Source organism: Etheostoma spectabile, chromosome 15 (genome assembly GCF_008692095.1).
Source record: "Etheostoma spectabile isolate EspeVRDwgs_2016 chromosome 15, UIUC_Espe_1.0, whole genome shotgun sequence".
Taxonomy (NCBI): domain Eukaryota; kingdom Metazoa; phylum Chordata; class Actinopteri; order Perciformes; family Percidae; genus Etheostoma; species Etheostoma spectabile.
The window spans coordinates 14,276,205-14,300,065 of NC_045747.1; the positions used below are offsets into that span (position 1 = coordinate 14,276,205).

General features: G+C 40.1%; 2 protein-coding genes and 1 long non-coding RNA gene across 3 annotated transcripts; 2 read left to right on the top strand and 1 right to left on the bottom strand.

Moving 5' to 3' along the window:
• Positions 1-301: 301 nt before the first annotated feature.
• Positions 302-10,860, top strand: rab5c (RAB5C, member RAS oncogene family). Its single transcript, XM_032537958.1, has 6 exons — positions 302-439; positions 5,874-6,234; positions 8,588-8,739; positions 8,958-9,080; positions 9,186-9,279; positions 9,640-10,860. The coding sequence occupies exons 2-6, from the start codon at positions 6,069-6,071 to the stop codon at positions 9,765-9,767; spliced, it is 663 nt and encodes a 220-aa protein (XP_032393849.1). The 5' UTR covers positions 302-439; positions 5,874-6,068; the 3' UTR covers positions 9,768-10,860.
• Positions 5,648-18,776, bottom strand: LOC116703300 (uncharacterized). The gene is made up of 3 exons (XR_004335392.1): positions 18,661-18,776; positions 13,329-13,339; positions 5,648-5,660 (listed from the first exon to the last, which is right to left on the bottom strand). It is a non-coding gene; the product is annotated as an uncharacterized LOC116703300 (long non-coding RNA).
• Positions 11,267-23,281, top strand: kat2a (K(lysine) acetyltransferase 2A). The gene is made up of 19 exons (XM_032537947.1): positions 11,267-11,450; positions 13,087-13,372; positions 13,709-13,832; positions 13,971-14,116; positions 15,134-15,223; positions 15,441-15,622; positions 15,733-15,924; positions 16,528-16,634; positions 17,427-17,525; positions 17,808-17,944; positions 18,022-18,230; positions 18,305-18,431; positions 19,733-19,843; positions 19,930-20,073; positions 20,167-20,281; positions 20,366-20,402; positions 20,741-20,804; positions 21,229-21,313; positions 21,455-23,281. The coding sequence occupies exons 2-19, from the start codon at positions 13,148-13,150 to the stop codon at positions 21,646-21,648; spliced, it is 2,388 nt and encodes a 795-aa protein (XP_032393838.1). The 5' UTR covers positions 11,267-11,450; positions 13,087-13,147; the 3' UTR covers positions 21,649-23,281.
• Positions 23,282-23,861: the final 580 nt, after the last annotated feature.

Consider the following 23,861-nt stretch of genomic DNA (forward strand, 5'->3'; position numbering starts at 1 on the left):
CAGTCGCTAATGTTGGCAAAATAAATAGCAACTTAAACTTAAAATTTAAAAACTTAAAATTAAACTTAAAATTGTGCAGGCTGTAAGTAACCAGGCTATTTTAGATGTGATGCTTAAAAATGCTGTTTGCAGTGTTTAGATTTTGTTTTCAAGTTTTAAACATACATCTGATTATTGATTATGTTGAAATCAAGCATTCACAAACAGAAAATTGATGACTTGGTGCAATATTTGTAAATCTGAAATGAAGAGGGTCTGCACGCCTCCTCTGTACTGCAGAAAGTGGTGTCTTGTGTAGACTGCTCTTGTCATTGGTCAGACCGCCGCTGACAAAAAGTGGGACGTTCCCGGAAAAATCGCTAACCGGAAGGAAAGGCCAGAGCCTCAGAAGACGAAGTCAGACACCGCCGATGAGACCAGCGAAAGGAGAAAAAGTATTGTAAGTCACACAAATTTAATTGATAGAACATGAGGGTAAATAGGAACACGTAACGCATGTTCAACTTTTTCGTCGAGTAGTTAGCTGTTTACCGTATTTAGACACGCTCTGTCACATTTTGGTCAATCGTTCACCCGAGTCCGGGTTCAGTCGACATGTCCATCAGACAGGATCGAGAGGCTACGAGTTTCTAGCCCTAGGGGACCACATAACATGTCCAAAAAGCCTTGGCACGAACATTTGCCAAAAAGCATATGACATATGTGTATGCCAGCAGCAGACACAATAACAATAGTCAAATGTCAAACAGCTGACGACGTGGGGCCGTGAACCAGAAAGTTGTCTAATGACGATTTCGACAGCTGGCTATCATAGCTAACCTTGCTAACGCTTTTTTTCAGAATGCAAGTTTTAATTTCCAGAGTTAAGCATTAGTTGTTTGGCTACAATTTAAGCTAGCAAGCTAGTGCTGAGCATCCAATAATGTCAATTTTGGATGTTAGCTAGTTGACCTTAGTAAGTTAGCAGTCTGTTTTATACTATTGTTATTGAAGGCGGTCGCATTATTTTGACCGGGGATCATAGCTAGCGTTAACTAGCTAGCCATTTCCATTTTATTTCCATGACTAGCTAAATCTTACCATCATAGCCACGGTGCACATTTTGGTTAGCTAGCTACGTTACAGTAGTTGATAAGATATAAATATATTAGATATAATTATTTTTATAATAATAATTTAATAATTTATATATATATATATACATATATTCTTTTCTAACGTTGTACGAGTTACCGTTAAGCCAGTTTATCACTGTGCTAAAACTAGTCGCAGATAACTCCCACTTGTTTTCCTCAAGTAGCTCTATGGTGGTTTGATAGCTTTTAACTCTCTTTTTAAAATGCTGTTAAATGCATTTTCAGTGCACATCAATTAAGCTTTAACTTAATTACTCATCTAAGGTAGTTAATAGGGTTCACAGTTCTCACAGTTTGTACTTTCACCCATTAAGTGTCATAAAGATGTCATTACTTCTGACAGCATTTGTGTGGTAATTCTGCAAATTTACATTGCTGATGCTATTGTCTGTGTGTCTCCTTGCATTTAAAAGCAAATCTATTTATGCATGCATGTATCTTTGGAGCTCCTGTATATGGCTTAATAAGGGGAACAGAGCTTGGACCTTTGAGACAGAAAGGGGAATTGCAGTTAATTTCTTGAGCTCTTGTTAGGTTTATGGCGGATGGACCTTGTCCTTCTAAAGTGGTGACACATCTTGACAAACCAGCCGTTGAAAGAATGACTGGGACTTTTCCCCCCGCTCCCCATCATAATGGTTGGGTTTATTTAGTAAGCATCTGAGTTTTACCCAGGCTATGTTTCAGCACCTTCTAAAGTTGTAGGTCAGTACTGTTGAATTAATGCGTTTCAACTTCCTGAAGTGTATTATGATAGCAGTATGTGTCTTTAAGCCGGTGGTGGTGATCTGCCATCAACTTGTCCTCAACCTACATTTTTATATCTGCAGAAAGGAGCAAATTTTGAAGCGCCGTTTTTTTTCTTGGGGGCATGAAGGGGACAAAGACCATATCATGGACTGCCTACACCAGTAAAGATAGGATTTTATTTGAAATAAAATTAGATTGCACTTAGATGGAGATGCATAAAGGGAAAATTTCCTTTTGTCTTTTTAAATTCCATGTTTAGAAAATCTGTGCAAGACTCCTATACTGTAAGATCACTGAATCATATGGTGAGCAATTATGTAACATGGTACTTATTTTTGTCAGTGAGTAAATGTTTTAAAATGTATTAGTTAGTTTTTAATGTTTAACTGTGATTTCAGGGAGGTGCAGATTTTAACTGGACCTATGGTAGCTATATTTTTCTGCTTGGGTATGGAGCTTTTCACACATCAGTCACGGGAAAAGGAAGTCCCTGTGATTTCCTATTGGCCTTGCTAACTGCTAGTTTATGCGTATCATGTTTGCGCTTCCTGTGTTATACCCCCAGTTTCCCTATCACTGTTTCCAAAGCCATTCTTTATTAGAAACCTTAACTCACTTACTTAGAATACATGGCCTCCTTCTATTGAAATTTGCTACTACCAGGCCAGAGTCTGACCATTTGGAAGAGTAGAAAAAAGGAGGATGGTGATGCAGCTCCTCATATCAGACACCACCAGTTCTTCCAGGACCCCACCCTTCGAAGGAAGTGAGCAGCACAAGTCCCTGCTTGTGTTCTTGAAACCATGATCGTGACGCCAGCCGCAAAGGTTGTTTGACTCCTAAAAGTTATGTGTCAATGAGTTCAGATTTTTTTATTACAAGCTGGCACACTGTTAAGTTTACTGCAAATTATTTTTTTAAATTTTCTATTGCTTTAATCAATTGCCAAGTCCCTTGCATAAAACGTATCATGTAACAGATTTTAAATTGCATGGCCTGCAGAGGAAAAATGTAACTTGGTATTTTCCTTCCTCTTTAACTATTGCAAAAAATGAGGCCATGTCACAGTGTATGCTTTCATACAGAACAGCAATTAATTATAGGAAAATTATCTGTCGTTTTTACATTCTTTAGTGCAGGTTTTGCGTTTGAATTACACTGCCATAAGTTCTGTGTATCTATACAGGCATTTAATTTGTGCACACATGCTCATATTTAGGTGTTCAATGCACTGCAATCACTGCTAAGTGCTTGGGTATCATTCTGGCAGCAGGAGCCACTAGGAATATTTCACAGGCTGTCCCTCTAGTTTTCCCCTTTCTCCTGCATTTTCTCCTCCCCCTTTCACTGACCCGTGTGCCACTGTTTCTCTCTTTGACCCACTTCCCTGTGGAAGTCTTCAGAGCCCATTAGGGATGCCATCAAAGCATCCGTCGCAGGCAGTGTAAGATGTGTACAGGACTGTCTCAGTGCAACAAAGAGTCTCTGATTGCAAGCTAGACAGCCTCTTCTACTTTTGGCATTGATGCTACCATTTAAGAACTTAACAGGTACTACAACATCAATTAGTAGGAAGAAGACACTGGGTATAGAATTAGACACAATAATTGTTTATTTTCCTATAAATAGTTTCTGTTGGTAGCAATAACATATCTTAAGCCCAGGACACACAGGTTTGTTTTGCATTGGCTACTCTTCATGTCTTTGAAACCTTCCTTCGCTGAATTCCTCCTGTGAATGGCTGAAAAAAAGAAATCCCACATATGTAGTTCCTGTGCTCTATAACAAAACCTATTCCTGGGCCTGTTTGTTAATATAGATTTATCCACCTGTCTCACCCAGACCTTCCAAATCAGTAGTTTCATATAGCCAACGAAATTTACAAGTTGTAAATAATGTCAACATGCGATGAAGGCTTATTTTTATTTTATTTTAAAGACAACATGAAAGAATGCCGGACTTGAATTCCAGTTTATTGTTCCCAAAATGTAATTCTTCTGCAACTTGTTCAAGAACAGCAATCAGGCGAGATTTCAGATATCTTATGTAGGTCTGTTTCCTTTCCACAAACCCAGTCCCTTACCCTCTCCTTCTCTTGTGAGGATTTTGCACAGGTGCGAGCTCATAGTCTCTGCTGCTTGCAATCAAATGAGGACAGACCGTCTGTTTGACCCAGCGAACAGAGTTCCTCTATTCCTTCTCCAGCTCTGTTGTTGCTGTGAAGGATTCCCTCTGCTCTTTCAGGCCTTGTGGTAGTGTGTGTGCATGTCTGCTGTTTCAAGAGTCCAGTGAGACCTTACATGTACTGCTTATGAGTCTAGTAGTTGGACACAGGTGTACAACCATGTAGCCGTCCTAGAATCAAAAGTAAACAGATTTTTAAATTTATTTTTAGATCCCATGATGCTCTGTGAAAACGATTTCTGAAATCAAACTAATGCTGCAAAACCTACTGGTAGATGTAGACCTGCATAGCAGAAATGTGTTCCTAAAATGAGCCTATGCAGTATGGTTGGTACTCTGTCAAATGAAGCATGCCAGTTGTGAATATTTTATGGACAGAGCCATGATCTCCTGTCACATGCTGAAGCTTAAGTCTGGCTAAGCAATGAGCTGAGAAAAAAAAAGCCTAGCACAACCAAACTGAAAAGACCATCAGCACTGGGGTCATTATGTTTTCCTTATTCTCGACATTTCCCTTACTTACGAATAGTTTACCCACCTACTTGTCTTCAGTAGACATTATGTTTCTGCATTAAGTTATCCTGGTGACAAAGCTGTGGCTATCCCAAGTGTTAATGTGCTCAGCAGTAAATGTCTTGCAATCTTCACTTCCTGCTTTTGGCTGAGTTGTGTTTCCTGTCCTTTGACCAAGCAGAAGCTGGCTGACCTCATGTGTATCACCCAAATGAAAAAAAAAAAGATTAGGCAGGGTTTCAAATATGCAAAGCAGGCCAAAGTCAAGAGAATAAATCGCTTGTTTATTTTTACTCTCTTCGTATGTGTAGAAGTTGTGTGGCTAATTTTGGCCAAATAAGGCTGGATGAAATACTTTAAAAACTTTAAAGTCAACCTCTGTGATACAGGTTCCTTGTAGTACAATTGTAAACTGTCTAAATTCCACAAAAAGATATAGTTAAGATTTTATTAATGCCACAAAATGTGCTTCCGGAAGATGCAGTGTTAAAATTATTTCATTTTTGACTTCTGATTAATGTTAAAGTTTCCTTATCTAGTTTTAGTATCGCTACATGGAAACAGCCACAGAGATCTTAACACTTTATAGTCATGGCTTCCAACTGTGGCCAGATATCTGTTAATAGATGACTCACAGGAACAAAAGGGTTGAGCTAATCTGGGGGGGGGGATACTTGTACTCATACTCATTTCTGTGGTTCGTTTCTTCAGTTTTGGTTTGACATAATCTACACCTACAGTACTTATGTACATTTGCACCATCAATTCTCCTGATCCACTTTTTATTTGTACTGTATAATTAGTATTGTATGTATTATTCATTATATATTTGACATATTTTAAAATGTGCTTGTTCATCCTGTGTATTCTTTTAAGCAGTTATGCTGCATTAAAACAAAAGTAAGAATTTAATCGCATGGTACACCATGTATACATGTGGGAGCATGATGCTCAGACAATTTCTAATAAGTGTTCTCCTCCTGCGCTTGTTTATACTAAGCATGGTTAGATAATAAAGTCTTTATCTGGAGGCCCAGCCCCGGTGTGATGCATGTTTCTATGTCAACAACCTAAACTCTAAATTGCCTGCTGGTATTCTTGACCAAAACAAAAGATTTAGTGGGATTTATTTTACAGTTGCTCTATATTTTACTCAATTCACTAGTCTTATTAGCAACTTAAATGAAAACACTGGCTTTAATATTTAGCAGATGACATGGTTGTTTTACAAGAAAGCCTGTTTCCTGTTTGGACTAAAGCTTCACACACTGAATATTTTGTGTCTTCCAGCTCCCACTGGTGAGGACTTCTCTTCCTCTGGCTCCTCTAGCTGCCTGAACTGAACTTACCCCCTCCCTCCCCCCCACCCCCACCCTCCCCATCTAGCTCAGCCTCACCAGCCCCTGCACCAAGCCTGAAGCCAACCAGACTTCCTCCCCCTTTCCCCGGCTTCTACATCTTTCTCCCGATTTTCAACACAGCGCCATGGCAGGGCGAGGCGGACCAGCACGGACCAACGGCACGGCAGCGAGCAACAAGATCTGCCAGTTTAAGCTAGTGCTGTTGGGGGAATCGGCGGTGGGAAAGTCCAGCTTGGTGCTGCGCTTTGTTAAAGGCCAGTTCCACGAGTACCAGGAGAGCACCATCGGAGGTGAGGGTTTTGTGTTTCCCAGAGTTGTTCCTGCTCTTCAAGCTTTCTAATCTATCATCGTCATAAATGCATCATGTGACTGTAAAGAATCTCTCTATCTTGTACTCACAAATATTTTCAACATGTCAGCATAACATGAAGGCTGAATCAGGAAAAACCATTTTCCTGCCAGTGCAGAGGAGCTGCATGCTTGCTTGTTGCTCTTGGTCTTTTCTGTTGCCTGTGCAGAAGGAGGAGTGGCAGAATCAGTTATTTTCAACTGATTACCTCTTTCCCATGAGCCACCAGCTCATACATAGCAGACAGCTGGGTTGATTTTGTGGAAACGCATTTAATGTATTTGGACATGAGCTGAAAATGGACTCTTCTGTTTCAAGTCATTTGAAACCGGAAGGAATTGAGACAACCATGGGGATTTCCTGGACCTCCTGCAGATCAGAGAAGCTAAAGAAACAGTATTGTCACTCCCCGATGTAAGTCGAGTGCAGATATGATTCGCGCATGCTCAGATTTAAACGGTTTAAGGCATAACATGTCATGCTGAAATTTGTGAAATCCGTGAAATAGTAAACTTATCTCATTACAAAGAATAACACAAGATGGAAATCATTTCAAAAACGTTTTAGCTGTCTAGGATTGTTTGATTGCTAACGTTAGCTCAAAACGGCCTTCAACTGACGACCTTTGTTGTGTTTGATGCTAGCTTGTAGCCAGCAGTGAAGAAACTTTAAGTAGGTTCATTTTTATTCTGTTTTGGTATTACAGAAGTCTCTCGTTAGCATCTTGTAGGCTACTTGACGCAAAGTGACCTGCGCGCAACGTAAATCTGCACTCAACTTACATCGGGGAGTGACAAGTATTGTTACATTTTAAAGCAAGACTGTAAAGCGGTGGGGCTAAGTGCCCAATCAGATCAGAGAAAGCAATCCGGCAAATTGTCAATTCAAGGCATGTGCGGTGATGGGAGGGGCTCTTAGATGCCCCCCCCCCTCCCCTCCAAAAAAACAAAACAAATGTAGTACAAGTAGACTTTATATTTCACAATTATTATTTTCTTCAGATCACTTATAGATCTCGACATTTACGATCGCACTTGAAGGCAACTTTAATTCACAGAGAGAGTAAGAAAAGAGACAGAGGGAGCTTGTTGCAGCAAACAGTCAGCTGTTTTGTTTTTTTACCCTCAAAGTGTTATAGAACTTTCTTGTGGCAGCGATAGAGGCAGTGATGTTTACGGTTTACTGTACTGGACTCTCACACCCCCTCACCATGGGACGGCGGGTTGTGTTTCTCCAAAAGTTAAATCTGTGTCACCTTTTCACCGCAGGTTGCTGCAATTTTTTCCTGGCTCCCCCTTGCATCCCCCGGTTGCCACAACCTAAACGCATTACCCCAATACAAAATGAATGGGAAGAGTTTTGTTATCGCTGGAGCGCCTGAAGACCGAATGCATGTGTGTGAATGCAGTCAAAATGTGTTGTTTTTTTCTACGTAGCGGGGGCTAGAGCTTGAGGGCTACGCTGAAGTAAACTTTTATCGGGTACGTAAAAGACAAATCCTCCGTCCTGGGGGGAAAACAACTGTGACAGGTTTCCACTGTAGCTTCTTCCACTTCTGTGACTGGGCTTTTTGTTCATTATTTCATTACTCAGCTCTTTCCCACTGGCCTCCCACAGCCTGAACACTCTGACAAGTCACATTTTTTGTCATTTCATTTTTGTTTTACGTCAAATGAACATTTCTCCATGTTTCCTACAACTTATGAGTAATGTGGCTGTAGGATGTGTGCACAGGATGCTCAGTGCTTACACCAACTAAAGACTTGCGAGTCAGCATGTTTTATATTCTACTGAATGGTGTGGTGAGCTGCATTCCTGGTCAAAGATTACAAAGCTTTAAAATATGTGCAAGTGAGTTCTCCGTTTCCTCATGTGACAGTCGGCTCAGAGAGCGAGTTCTGTTCTGCTCGGTATGTGCTACAGTATGTTTTTACTGTACACACAGAATACTTTTTTCTCTTTTGTGTAATTCCATAATACTCTCTTATTTCCCCTTCCTGGCATATTTTCTTAATCATGCTATGATTTGTAGTTTGTTTCTGTTCCATTCAAACTAATAATGCTGCTGAACAATCTTGCCCATTTGTCAATGGTGTACATAGCACCATAACTCCCTGAATTCAATTTAAATATTTTTTTTTTTTTTGGTCTTTCAATTTTCAGTACCGTTCCTCCTCCTTTCATCGTGGTCTGAATCACTGCATGTTGAAGTTTAAATATTACACTTCAGCCCTGTAAAATGTGATTCTTCTGCTCTAGTGTTTTTTCTTATATATTTTATGTATTCTTTCTAGCTGCCTTCCTCACACAGACGGTATGTTTGGACGATACGACGGTCAAGTTTGAGATCTGGGACACTGCAGGACAGGAACGGTATCACAGCTTGGCACCCATGTACTACAGGGGAGCCCAGGCCGCCATCGTGGTCTACGATATCACCAACACAGTAAGTAACATGGACGGTAACGGGACAGGGTCGGCCGAGACAGTCTCATGACATTTATTTGTCAACCCTTGTCTTCCAGTTCGGGTTGATTGTTAATTCAAGAGAAAGCTCCAGACCTTCATATGTAACATTTAATACTTGCATCAGGGATTTAAAGTTTAAAAGCATAGTGTCTCATGTTACTAACTGTATGTTTTTTGTATTATTTTTTTTTAAAGGATACATTCACACGTGCTAAGAACTGGGTGAAAGAGCTCCAGCGACAAGCCAGCCCGAATATTGTTATTGCACTGGCAGGAAACAAAGCGGACCTGGCCAACAAGAGAGCCATAGATTTCCAGGTAAAGAGGGATGTATATTGAAGTTTACAATTCTTTTAATTAAAACTTGAAGAAATAATATAAGCTGTGAATTTGTCGTTTTTTCTGTTGTATGTCTTTCTTTAGGAAGCACAAGCATATGCAGATGACAACAGTTTGCTCTTCATGGAGACTTCAGCCAAGACGGCTATGAATGTCAATGAGATTTTTATGGCTATCGGTAAGAGCTCGGCACATTTTACGCTCCTGTCATCCTGCAACAATTGGTCTGTTAGGCCATCCATTGAAAATAGATCTGCAGCTGTTTTGATAAGCAGTTCATGTTTGTACAAAAAAACTCTAGGGCTAATGATTATTTTCATCATTGAATAATTTGCCCATTATATTCCTGATTACTTTATTAATCCTACAGTTTATAAATATCAGGAATGTCATTTGCCAGAGCTCAAGATGGCATCTTTAAATACCTTAAATTTTACAGGCAAAACTATTGAGAATATAATCGGCAGAATAATCAATACGGGATGTCATGTTTCTCGTAGTTCAGAAATGAATTCATTATGCTTTTGACCCCAAACAGCCAAAAAGCTCCCCAAGAACGAGCCCCAGGGTGGAGCGGCCGCTGGTGGACGAACCCGAGGCGGCGTGGACCTGCAGGAAGCTGCACCGCAGGGCCGAAGCGGCCAGTGCTGTGGGGGCGGGAACTAACCAACACGACGAGACAGCTGATCCAACCAATCTCCAGCCTCGATCAACCAGACCAGATATTAGCCAGCTGTCAAACAATGCCCCATTGGTCAACCCGAACCACCAATTAACTGTTTGGCAAGAGAGTCCACCGGCCAGTAAACTGCCAGACCCCTCTGACGGGTGAATCAAGAAATCTACCCACAGGCTTATTTACAGAATCATGTTTTAAACCCAGGACTTGCCAATCTTTGACCTCTCTACTGATGATGATGGACACTTGACGTCACCTTAGCGGGGGGTGGGGAACCATTCATGGAAAAATGAGAAGAAAAAAAAAATCAGTCATTATCAATGGCCACTTAACAGGGCCTTCTGGCTCACCTTTCCTTTCTGTATTTGTGTAGAGGAAATAAAATGAAAGCAACAGGAAGGAATAGAAACAGGCTCATTGGCCTTGTCCTCTCGTCTTCTGACTCCTGCTCTCCCATGCGCCATGCATTTCTCTAGTATTTCCATCACTGTTAACACTCCAGGCGCATGCAGCAGTCCTACTTTTCTGTCTTTTCCTGGAAAAGATGGAGACGAGGTTTGTAACGGGAGAACGGGAATGGAGAGATCTTTCCTTCTTTATAGAGTTTTGTAGATTGAATTATTACTTTATGTTATCACTATTATTACTTCAACTTCTTTTGATGGGCTGTTGGGTGTGATTTTAAAGCCTTTAGGTTTCACAATCATCCATCTATGTTATCAAACCATATACCGTAAAACAGTACTTTATTAAAATGGTCACCCATAAGTAAATTTAGCATTAATGTATTGTTTTTGAATCATCTGTGTATAATGACAAATACATAAAGCAGGATGTGTTTGCTTGACCAAAACCACAGCTGTGTATTGACAAATTGCTGTAATTGTATCAGACTTTTCAAGTTTATAATCAGTCAGTAGTTGTCAAAACAGTATCTTCCCAATCTCTACATAATGTTTTGTCAACCTTACTTATTTTGTGATGGATTTGTTTTCATGTCTTAATTTTTTTCTCTGAAGATCTATGGTATTAAATGCACTGGTTCTGTCTCATCAACTTTGTGAATTAAGGTGTTCTCGTTAGCTTCCGTTTCTCTCTCTGTCTTTGTTGTTACTCTTTATATCAGGGAGGGATCGATTTCAACTGTAGCACAACCATACCTGCACACCAGCCACTGCTGTTAGGTGGTGGGTTCATGGGTAGTGAGCAATAAACAGGAGGAAGGTATCTTTTATGAATGCCTGATAAATCATTTCACTACATCCAAAATGAATGACTGAATCTTTCAACTAGTAACCACCACCAGTGGAATATTTGCTCTGATTATTTATTTATTTTTATTTTTTTTCAAACCATCTTAGATCTGTGTTCAGGAAATCTAAAAGAAGATGTTTTACATCTTAAATTAATATTATTAAATTGGATCATGTTTATTTATATGTAGGCTTAACCAGAGTGAGGAAAAAAAAAACAACTGTCAACAGGCTGCGTTACTGATAAATCACCACAGGCGAGGCGTGTTGCTTTCAAGTGCACTTGAATATTCAAATACAACAGTTCTGTGTAAAACCCATAGGTAGCCTACAACCGAAGATCTGTTCAAGCCATACTCCCACTCACGCAACAAAGAGCGAGAGTGACTGCGCGTGTTTCTAATATTCGGTCTACTAGTAAGTAATAAAGTAATATTTATTGCACAGCTGTTTATCGAAATCCACCACATAGTAACGTTAGCGCGTATTGTTTGATAGCAAAATAAACATGACATGCTTATTGATACTGTACCTCTTGATATCAATCAGAAGGAATATCGATATAATTTCTACATAAAATGATATAGCGGTAATCTGTGACGGTAACCGCGAAAGGAATAGTGCGATCATTTTATGATGATTTTAGTTTGTTTCCCGATTGCTGCGAATGGTCACCTTGTTTTGAAAACGTAAAGACCGGAAGTGGTAGCATGGCATTATGCCCGTACAGACGAGAACTTTATGGATGTAAAATGTCGCAGTTTATAACTTTGACCACTGGAGGGCAGTGTACGCTCAGGACGTTAAATAGCCTCGAGTCAACGACAGGCAACAACGAGGTGCAAAACCGTTTTAGTTTAACATTAAATAAATTCAAGCAAGGTTTGGTACTTCTTTGACGGGGTAAATTTTATGCACTATCTTAATTATTTTACCTTATTATTAATACAATATTTCTCAAGAATAGTACATGCCTTTTCCCACTCAATAGAAGACTAAAATCATTTTACAGAAAGTATGGTATAGTCCAAAACAAATATTGCATGTTACTGCACGAGCTATTGTCAATATCAATTCCTTCTATAAAAACACCTTTAGAAGCAATGTTTTCCTATGTGACATTCACAATTCTTGAAAAATGACGATAACCTGCAGGTATAGCATAACAAAGGATGGCATTTCTGCATTGATGTCTGAATTTTTTTGAAGGAATTCTGAATATGACAGTAACATAACATACGCCTAACATTCTTATTTGAGAGATGTCCAACTAACAAAATTCCATTATCAAACTATGAGCGATTTATTTATGTACACAATTATTCCAGATAAAGTATCTATGAGGACTGGAGTTAGGATTGTATACCAGTGTCCAGGCTTGTGAAAGTTAGCTAATTTAATCAGGATTTTGTCAACAGAATAATTACATTTTAAAAAGACATTTATGCCACAAATGGATTTAAACAAGTATGCAGGAAAAGCGTTCCAGATACTGTTGGGATTCTTGACTTCAGAAAATCCATTGAATTTATATATATATATATTAAAGTCAAGAACCTCCAGATCTCCTTGTTTTTTACTGCCTCTAATAACTTCTTGCCTTAGATAATGGGGCTTTTTCTCCCAGATAAAATCATGATTTACACGTACACGAGAAACAAAGCAGCCTAACGGCAGAGAGAAATTTCCGGTGAAGATTTTCAAAATAAATCTTTGAAATTAGGCACTGGTGTAGACTGCAAAAATTACGTAAAAATTGAGCTATATGGATTATTACGCTCTATGTAATTGTACACAACGTCGCACCCTTCGTAGTGGTCACGTAATTTGGGGATGTGTAAACCAAAACATATTGGAGTTATTTGTACATTGAAAGGTTGATTGATACTGTGACGAAAAGTCTGTTTCCAGCGTAAAATCACTTGTGCGCAGTCTTTGTATACTTTATGTATGTGTTATAAATACCTCTGTTTTAATGGGACGATCTCAAAATAATATTTCCATTTCTAAACATTGCTGCGTGCGGTCCTTTTAAATCTTTTTTCGCCGACAGCACTTGAAGGCAGCATATGAGGTAAACTGGAGCAGAGGAAGAGCAGTTTAGCAGCGTGGACATGTCGGACCCGGCGGCGCAGGCCTTGCAACCCCGGCTTCTCCAAGTCCAGTCTACTGGGTCAGCTGGTTCCAGTACTGCCGCGACAGGCTCCGGATCAGCGAGTAGTGACCCGGCTAGACCGGGACTTAGCCAGCAACAACGTGCAAGCCAGAAGAAAGCCCAAGTCCGAGCTTTTCCACGGGCGAAAAAGCTTGAGAAACTTGGCGTATTCTCCGCATGCAAGGTAGCTAGCTTAGCTAGCCAAAGTTCACCACAACAAAGCACTCCTCGGGTAGTATTAGCATAACTGTGTGTGGGGTCGGGAACGGTTGCACGGCCAAGGCACAGCAAACAAAAACATAAACAATGACCTAGCGTAATTGGTAACTTTTGTAGCTAGTTAGCTAGCTAGCCAGTAAGCCTCCCGGACATGTGTAGCTAATAGTCACATTACATCTTTGATGAAAGCATTCATGTTATCAGTTCACTGTTTAGTCATTCATTGGCATACAAAAAAACTGCAGAGAGTTACTGTTTAAGTCGCTTTATTTGGTGTTCAGCATATTGTGCTTATTCTCAGGCTAGTGACACATGCAAGTGCAATGGATGGAAAAACCCAAACCCACCCTCAGCCACACGAATGGACCTGCAACAGCAAGCAGCCAGCCTGAGCGAGCCGTGCCGCAGCTGTGGACATGCTCTGGGTACCAACTAACCACCCTCCACAGCACACCCCAGCCTTAGTTTCTCCCAGTATCAAATACATATTCCAGGGACTTTTGATTCACAATGTTGTTTGACACCTTGTATGTTTGTACTTTGACTTTTGTTTTTATTTACAGCTGATCATGTGTCCCACCTGAAGAATGTGTCTGAGGATGAGATAAACCGCTTGTTGGGGATGGTGGTGGACGTGGAGAACCTGTTCATGTCTGTACACAAAGAGGAGGACACCGACACCAAACAGGTCTACTTCTACCTATTCAAGGTAAGATTCAAGATTCAATTCTTGGTTGCCTTACAACTCGGTGCAAGTTGCTAGGAATTTGCTTCAGTGTGCTCGTGACAGGACATCAACAAAGACACACACAGAAAACAGAGCATATACAGGTATATACACATGCGGTATCCCACACGGGAACACACTTGATACAGGCAGATAAAAAAAAAGATTGCACACCGCTCACCACATACCTGGATGTCAGTCCAGGAAGCTAGAGTGACAGATGTCGTGACATGGTGCATAGGGATGCAGAGCGCAAATCCACAAACTTTTACAATAAATAGATCAAATACAGCTAGTATGGTTGGCATAAAAAACATATAAAAGAGTATTGTAAAAATATGAGCTGATTATCCAGGCTCGTTAGGAGAACCTATCTTAATGAGGTACTACTAGTTCAGGGATGGAGAGCTGTTCAGAGATTTAATGGCTCTGCAGAATGTGCTGTTGAGAAAACGGGACGTTTTTGTCTTAATAGGCAAAGCCAAAGTGGGTCTCACATTAGGTAAAACGGACTAGGGCTGCACAATGTGAGGAAAATGTGCAATATTCTACAACCTTGTTGAGTATTGCCATTATGATATAACTTGCAATAAATAAACAGATATTAAAGCGTTCTCAGTTCTGCTAAATTCAGTAGTCTGCTAAAGTACAACAGATTGATTTTTGATTTTAAAACAAAGACAAGGAAATCATTTCTGATTTTCTTTTACCGAACAAATTGAACTTTGAAATGAACATTAAAGGCAGCACTAAGAACAAGAGTAGCAGTTACATTATTATTCTGCTGACATTTTCTTTCCACCAAAGTAAAAATCTGAGTGTCTTTCGCGATATGAATATTGCGCCAGTTGATATTGGGATGACAATTGAGAAAAAAAAAGTGTGCAGCCCTAAAACAGACCTACCAATAACTGTGAGTCCATGTGCATGATGTATTATTTTGCCCAGTTAAACATTAAACAATCCACACTTTCTTCTTTTCTGTCCCATTTCCCTTAGCTGCTGAGGAAATGCATCCTGCAGATGAGCCAGCCAGTCGTAGAGGGATCCCTCGGAAGTCCACCCTTTGAAAAGCCCAACATCGAGCAGGTGAACTAAACTAAAACCATCTTCAGGTCTCTTCCTGATGTTCATCAGTAGCTGCAAAAGCCACAGGACTATACTGCCATCCTCTGAAGATAGGCATGCTTGTTTCCTGTGCTGTCTGTCCTGACAGTAGGTGGTGTCCTGTGTGCACACCCTTTTCATAAAAATTCATCCTACTTTGCCTCCTTTTCTTGATATTTTGTTTCCTTTTTCTCCAAAGGGGGTTTTGAATTTTGTTCAGTATAAATTCAGCCACCTGGCACCAAAGGAAAGGCAGACCATGTTTGAGCTATCAAAGATGTTCCTCTTGTGCCTAAATTACTGGAAGCTGGAGACACCAACACAGTATCGGCAGCGCACTCAGAAAGACGATGGGACAGCATACAAAGTGGACTACACCAGGTTTGTTGTTGTTAAAGTAAGCAGGTAAACACTTTTCCTTGTTAGATTTCTGTGATTGATGCTGATATGTCAGTCAGTTCACTAGCGGTGTTTTTCCTTCTGACTCCCAGGTGGCTGTGCTACTGCCACGTGCCCCAGAGTAACGACAGCCTGCCGCGCTACGAAACCACTCACGTGTTCGGCCGCAGTTTGCTCAAATCCATCTTCACTGTGACCCGACGCCAGCTTCTGGAGAAGTTCAGAGTGGAGAAGGACAAACTGCTGCCAGAAAAACGCACGCTCATCCTCACACACTTTCCCAAGTAAGCAGACTCTCTTGAAATAGTCATTCTTAGAGCTTCAATGACAGCTGAAAAAATATTTGGATTCAATGGAAGTATCCATCTTCACCAGATATTTTTTATATTAGCTTAAAAAACTGCACTGCTAGAGAAGCTTATTGTAGATTTGCATTCAGGCTGAGCACAATAAGCATTAACCAAGCAGCATAAATCCTTAGATAAAAGGTCATGCTCTGTAATTTAATTATATCAAAGCGCAAAGACTTTTTTTTTGACATAAAGTAGTAAAAATGCTTACTGATCATTTTGAAAGATGGGGAATAACGAGTTCTAATGTAGGAAAAAAGACTGCAGTCGGATTCCATAGCACAAAAAACTGGGCTTATTTTATAATACCCACAATAAAGTCTCATATCAACTAGTCTATAGAGATTAAAGTTATTTGGTGAACTTTACATTCAGTCATGTAAACTAAAATAAAAACATAAAAGAAGATGATTTATTGATTCCTGTAGCTCTGCTCTCATGGCTACGGTTCTTCACCTTTTGTTTTGCTTCCCCTGCAGCTGTTGGCTCCTGTTAATAAATGCATTTGAAATAACTTGTTATGCTGAATGACATCAGGTTCTTGTCCATGCTGGAGGAGGAAATCTATGGTGAGAATTCCCCAATCTGGGAGTCCGACTTCACCATGCCTGCCTCCGACGGCACACAGCTGGGACACCAGACCGGTGAGGCGGGTGTACATCCAATGCAGAGTCATCCCATTACAACAATTTTCAGTTTTAGGGTAAAAGGATAAAACCTATTCACGCCCAAAGGAGAATTCACAATCTAGCATTTGAAGAAACGGGGTAAAACGCATAAAGAACGGATAACACAAAGAAAAGCATTTATAGTCAAGTCAGCTTTATTGTCAATTTCTTTACGTATACTAAACATGCAGAGGAATCGAAAGTTCGGTTCTCACCATCTCCGCGGTGAAGAAGACAAAAAAAATGGACAACAGATAAGACAGACATTCCTACCATAGAGTAAAATCAAAAGCGCAACAGATTTTTAACACTAAGACAGTAAACGACAACAATATTAACAAGACAAAAATCACAAGAACGTTATGATGTGTTGTGATAGTAGGCTAAAAACCGGACACTGTCATTGGTCATACTGTGTACATGATTTGTGCAGAAATGAGTCTAGTCATGCAACTCCAAAATCCTAATTGAGGTGGTATAATAAGTTAGAATCATTCAAAAGTATATATAGGTACATATATATTATCAACTGCTATCAACTATCAATATTATATACTATATTAATACTGCTGAATACTGTTTGTAATGGTTTAGCTTTATTGCTTTTTTTTAAACTTATTTGTTATACAAAGGTTGCAAACAGAAACTCGTTGTAAAATGACTATTCTATAGTAAGTAGTATAATAGTAAATATATGTCGCAGCTGTCACAGTTCCTGTTGGAGGGTTTGTAATGAATTACCTGTACGTGGGCGTCTCTCCGTTGCAGTGATCAGTCCTGCTGCAGTGTCCGGCGCTCTGCCCAAAGGTCTGAGCAGCGTCTCCTCCCTGGGCAGCATGGACACTGGAGGCGCAGAGCCCATCACAGGTCTGTCAGCTCTTCTTCTTTGGTTTTCCCATTACCTCTCTGGCAGACTCTCAGGAGCTACAGTGACACCTCACAAACACCTCCTGCAGTTAGAAGGCCTAATGGAGTATTGTGTATCATTGAAAGCCATTGTAAAGCACCCAATACGCTTCTATGACATGCATTCATTACTGGTTGATGATGCATGGTGTTGTGATTAACAAAACCCTCTGATGGCTCGAAGATCATTGTTAGCTGTCTCCTCTCACTGCTTTGAGCTGAGTAATGTCGTGTTCTGTTCAGGAGAGAAGCGTAAACTTCCGGAGGCACTGACCCTAGAGGATGCCAAGCGGATCCGTGTGATGGGAGATATTCCTATGGAGCTGGTCAATGAAGTCATGATGACAATCACTGACCCTGCTGCCATGCTTGGACCTGAGGTATTTTGGGCAACCCATCTCATTTGATTACACATTTCGACTGTGGTACTAACAGTTTACATCTTTAATATTGCCAGACTAATCTGCTGACGCCGAACGCTGCCCGTGATGAGACTGCCAGGCTGGAGGAGAGGCGGGGAATCATAGAGTTTCACGTCATTGGAAACTCACTTTCCCAGAAGTCTAACAAGAAGATCCTGATGTGGCTGGTGGGCCTGCAGAATGTCTTCTCTCATCAATTACCTCGCATGCCCAAAGAGTACATCACACGACTGGTGTTTGACCCGTAAGTAAATGTTCTCCTACCACACATCACCATCAGACGCCTGTCCACCGTTCTGATGTCTCCTACATTCACAGGAAGCACAAGACCCTAGCCCTCATCAAAGATGGCCGCGTCATTGGAGGCATCTGTTTTAGGATGTTTCCCACTCAGGGATTCACGGAGATCGTCTTCTGTGCTGTCACGTCAAATGAGCAAGTTAAGGTACACAATAGCTATTTACACTCTTGAGTTGTGGTGGTCTGAATAGACTAACAAGGTGCTTGTCAACACTGTTTAATTTGTAGTAGCTTCTAGGGCCGCAGCTATCCATTTTTTTAGTTATCTAATATTCTACAGATATTCCACCGATTAATCGAGTAATTGGATAAGAAATACTTTTGTTTTATTGAAGAGCAATAATATACAATAGTTTGGTTTAAGTTTTGGAAACCAACATTTTTAATGCCTACATTGCTTACAATATCATCTCTCAAAAAACTAAACATATTAAATGCATTTAAGTGCCATATCATTGTTTTTACAGAAAACATTTTCTGAAATGCAACAACAACCACAAACTAAAGCACACATTAAACATACATAAACATTACCTTATATTGTACAACTTAGTTATTAGAACTACAAGTTTCAACCTAAGACTGATCTGTATATAGGCATAGACATATGTTGATATTAGTTTTTACTCAGCCTATTTTCATTTATATATTTGATTACAATGTCACACAGCTCATTTACGCTTATGCTAGCAGATTGTTGATCAGCTGTTTCTCCGTGAAGAGAGAGAGAGTGTGAGAGAGAGAGCGATGCCCAACAATCGGCTGTTTTTCTGACGGGATAGTCAACAAGTCGGCTCTTTAAATCAAATTGTTGTCACCGCTACGTTTTCTTGCCTTTGATTTTGGTAGTTATTGTGTTTTGGTGTAGTTTCATCGTCCATACGACGTGATTTACTTTTGTCAGGTCCGCTTATAGAATGGACGATTAAGTTAGACAGACGTATTCTGTTGAGATGCTGAAGCATTGACGTCGTGCTGTTATCATGCTAAGCTAGTTTGATTTTGCAGTAGACACACTGTACAGTTTTCTCCAGCCCGTCTCTTCTCTTAGCCCCTTACGCGCTTTCTTTCAAGCAGCGACAACCCGGTGTGCGACAGTAATAACCTTCCGTGCGGAAACGCCGTAAGAGATACTCCTAGTTATAAAAGAAAGACTTCCTGCACATGGTAGTCAGAGATACCTAAAACACATTCTCAGAAGTAGCCACGGTGCACCATATTGATTCTTTATAACAATAATGACAATCGCCAACTTTTCCTTTTAGTGCTTTAATATTTCATTATATTAATAATATTAATATTTCTGCCTTAATAAACAGTTTGTATTCTATAAAACCTCACCTCTTCTGCTTTGCCTGGCTCATAAATACTGTATCCTTATAGTTTTTTTTAGTAGAAGTGTTGTTGTTTTTTGACATTCTTTTCTCTTGTCTTCTTTAATATAAGGGCTATGGTACCCACCTAATGAACCACCTGAAGGAGTACCACATCAAACACAACATCCTCTATTTCCTCACTTACGCAGACGAGTACGCCATTGGCTATTTCAAGAAGCAGGTACTGTAGGCGTGACCTGTGCATTCGCTCTGCCCCAGTCCTCTTGCTCCACCTTGTCCTTTCAGTAATTTCTGGTTTCCTCGCAGGGCTTTTCCAAAGACATCAAAGTGCCGAAGAGTCGATACCTTGGATACATCAAAGACTACGAAGGAGCGACCCTCATGGAGTGTGAGCTGAACCCGAGAATCCCCTACACGGAGCTCTCTCATATCATTAAAAGACAGAAGGAGGTATGTGAGGCCGTGATCATTTAAGCCAAAACATGTTTTCTTCTGTGAATCTTGGTGTTTTCAATGATCACATAATCCTAAATGTCATAACAGATTATTAAGAAGCTGATTGAGAGGAAACAGAGCCAGATCAGAAAGGTTTACCCAGGTCTCACCTGCTTTAAAGAGGGAGTACGACAGATCCCGGTGGAGAGCATTCCAGGCATAAGTGAGGGTTTGATTTGTGTACAATGAAAACATATTTTCATAAATCAGTTCTATCAGTATTTACGTCTTTTTTTTCTTCTTCTAGGAGAGACCGGCTGGAAACCCAGTAACAAGGACAAAGGGTAAGCTTTTAGCATATATTATTTAAATAAATCTTGTAGTGTTGAGATGTGTGTGTCCTTGCTGTGTAACAATCTGGTGCTATGGAAGGCCACCTGTGTGCTGTTGCAGTCTGCCACAGTGTGTATTTTGATCCTACCACTTGGGAGCGCCAAAAAAGACATTTACAAATTCTTCACATAATGGCTTCAATATTTGTAACTGTGACACTTTTAAGTCAACAGGTTAAAAGTCCACAGTTTTCCCTGATTACAATGCACTCCCCTCATTAAGACGCCTAGGGGATTTTTCTTTTACAGTCCGTCAATATTTAACATATTTATCATTCCACGTTTTGCAGGAAAGAGGTGAAGGATCCGGACGTGTTATACAACATGCTAAAGAACCTCCTGGCCCAGATAAAGGTAAGGGTCACCTGTTGACACCAGACAGGAACACAAAACACATACACACATACCTACAAGAAAAGGTAAGGTTGTGGTACTTTATTGTCACATACATGTAGCGAAATTCCTTCTCTGCATTTAACCCATCCCTCAAGGTAGCAGTGGGCAGCCATTTACAGCACCCGGGGACCAACTCCAGCTCTGAGCCAGTGCCTTGATCAAGGGCACTGACTGGAGAACCTAGTGCATGTTTTTTTGATGGGGGGGGGAAACCGGAGCACCCGGAGAAACCCCACGCAAACATGGGGAGAACATACAAACTCCACACAGAAAGGCTCGGAACGACCTGGATTCAAACCCGGAACTTGCTTTGAGGCCACAGCACTTACCATTGGCCACCGTGCTGCAATGTAAACTAATCAGATCTTTATCTCTTCAACAGACGCATCCTGATGCGTGGCCCTTCATGGAACCAGTGAAAAAATCGGAGGCTCCAGATTACTACGAGATTATCCGCTTCCCCATTGGTGAGCGAGCGAGCATCTTTTTGATTAGACAGCAGTGTTTCTTCTTCCGGGTTACATTTGCTTCCTGTTTTGCCACCAGATATGCATTGAATTATTATGAATTAACATTTCTTGTTTTCTCCTCCCGTTTTGTCCCCACAGACCTTAAGACCATGACAGAGAGACTAAAGAATAGGTACTATGTGACCAAGAAGCTTTTCATTGCCGACCTGCAGCGAATCATCACCAACTGTCGCGAGTACAACCCTCCAGACAGCGAGTACTGTAAGAGCGCCAACACCTTGGAGAAGTTCTTCTACTTCAAATTAAAAGATGGAGGACTGATCGAGAAATAAATTTGGCAACAGAATTATTTGCAGATTTCTTAACAGACGATGGGCGACTTTCACACACCAAGATGGGACAACATTGCTAGCTATTGTCATATCAGAGTTAATTTATGGTATGTACATGACATTTTACAAGGGAATTGTCGGACAGAGCGTTGTTTGGAAATATCTGATCAAGTTGAGCATTACAAAGTGTCAAAATGGCATTACTTTTCCCCTTTTATGTTGTCATTTTCTCTTTCCCAGTACTCACAATGGGTCAATACTCTGCATATACATTTCTCATTAAGTGTACCAAAGTTATAGGTCCAAGTTATAACAATGCCACACTTTCCACCATTATTTATTGTACAATTGACCTGGTTTTGTTGCGTTTAATGACATTTGTTCATTCCAATTTGATTACAACTCGTCACTCGAGGTAACATTTATGTAGTGTAGAGTTCTTTTACAACAAACTGGACCTTGGGACCTAAAGCCACGGTGCCTTCCATTACTGACAGACACTTGAACATCCCAGCCATCTTCATGGGTATAAAGATAAAACTTCTTTGAGGGGTAAAGTCCTTAAAGGGCCCATGGCATTAAAATATATAATTTTGAGTTTTTTATTTAACATAATATGCGTCCCCCCCAGCCTGCCTATGGTCTGCCAGTGGCTAGAAATGGTGATAGGTGTAAATCAAGCCTTGGGTATCCTGCTCTGCCTTTGAGAAAATGAAAGGTCAGATGGGCCGATCTGGAATCTTGCTCCTTATGAGGTCATAAGGGGCAAGGTTACCTCCCCTTTCTCTGCTTTGCCTGCCCAGAGAATTTGGCCCGCCCATGAGAGAGAGACATCATGGCTTTAAAACAAGTCAAATGGCAGTTGATCAAGGCCATTTGATCAGTCGATTGGTGGAAAATGTAACTAAATTTAATTGTTACAAGTCATATAGGGAGGAGTGCAAATACCTAACACTGCTGTTTTTTAGCTCCCATGTATTTTAAATATCTGAATTTTTTTTTTAAATGTTAGTCAGAAAAGATTAAATTATCACATAGGCAGTAGCAACATTATTTTCAACATTCTTCCTTATTCTGAACAATATGATTGAAAACATCGCAGATGAACTGATAAGGCTAATGTTAATGATGGACTGGGTATCAAATATTTTTTTAGCAATAAACAAAATTTCCCCAATTGTTGCCTTCAAGAAAACACTGTTTTCATGTTGACAACATAGATGCCTATTTATACAGTAAATGATACACTATTTGTACATTTATCACTGGCAGGGTTTTATTTCAAACCATTGAGGATGAGGTCGCACATTAGTATGGTTTTTACCATGTCTGCAGGTGATACTGTAGTTGTTGGCATTGTTTGTTCTGTTGCTAGACTTTGCAGTACAGTTACTTCCACACACATGCTAAGTAGTCTATATAGTGTACAGCCACATTTCTTTGTCGTGGTCCACGTTTACTGGATAGTTCGTTGATACAATCCAAACATGGTGGTGGGGCAAGCTACCCAGCAGTCTTCATAGTGATGTTCGGGAGAAGATAACTATTTATCACACTGTAAACAAGCTGTAGTGGGTGTCAATGCATGGTGGACTGTTTACAATTTCAATTCATAAAAACCATCCAACTCTTAGCCACTGTTATGGCATGTTCATTTTGTGAGTGTGTGAGAGAGTGTGAGAGAGAGACACCTATGCTGCATTTCAGATTTCCTTAACTTCAGTCTGAGTGATTCTTTACACCGGTTTAAGGATAGCTACTAACATTAGTCATGGTTTAAATGCCATTTACTGTAATAGTGTTGACAACATTATAAACTAAGGGTGTGAACTTGAGTCACTTGACTTGGACTGCAGCCAGAACTGAATAAAGTCAGGTATTTCAGAAAAGACACTCGTGACTTCAAATGATGCTGCCACAATATCCAATAAGATTATGGTTGTCACAGCTAAGACAAAAATAAGTAAAACAATAAACAAAATATTTTTATTTTTTTCAACTTTGTTAAATTTGTTGCCAAAGTGTATCTGTCCAGGCTGTTCACCACTGATTAAGATTACAAATGTACACAATAATTTACTAAATATATATTAACATAATTAAGCATTTACAATAACTTGATGCTACATTTATGTCGGGCATTTTGAAACAATACTTAATTTGGGGAAGAAATCACTGAGAAACTACTTTTAGTTTAATTGCAAGTTTATCCC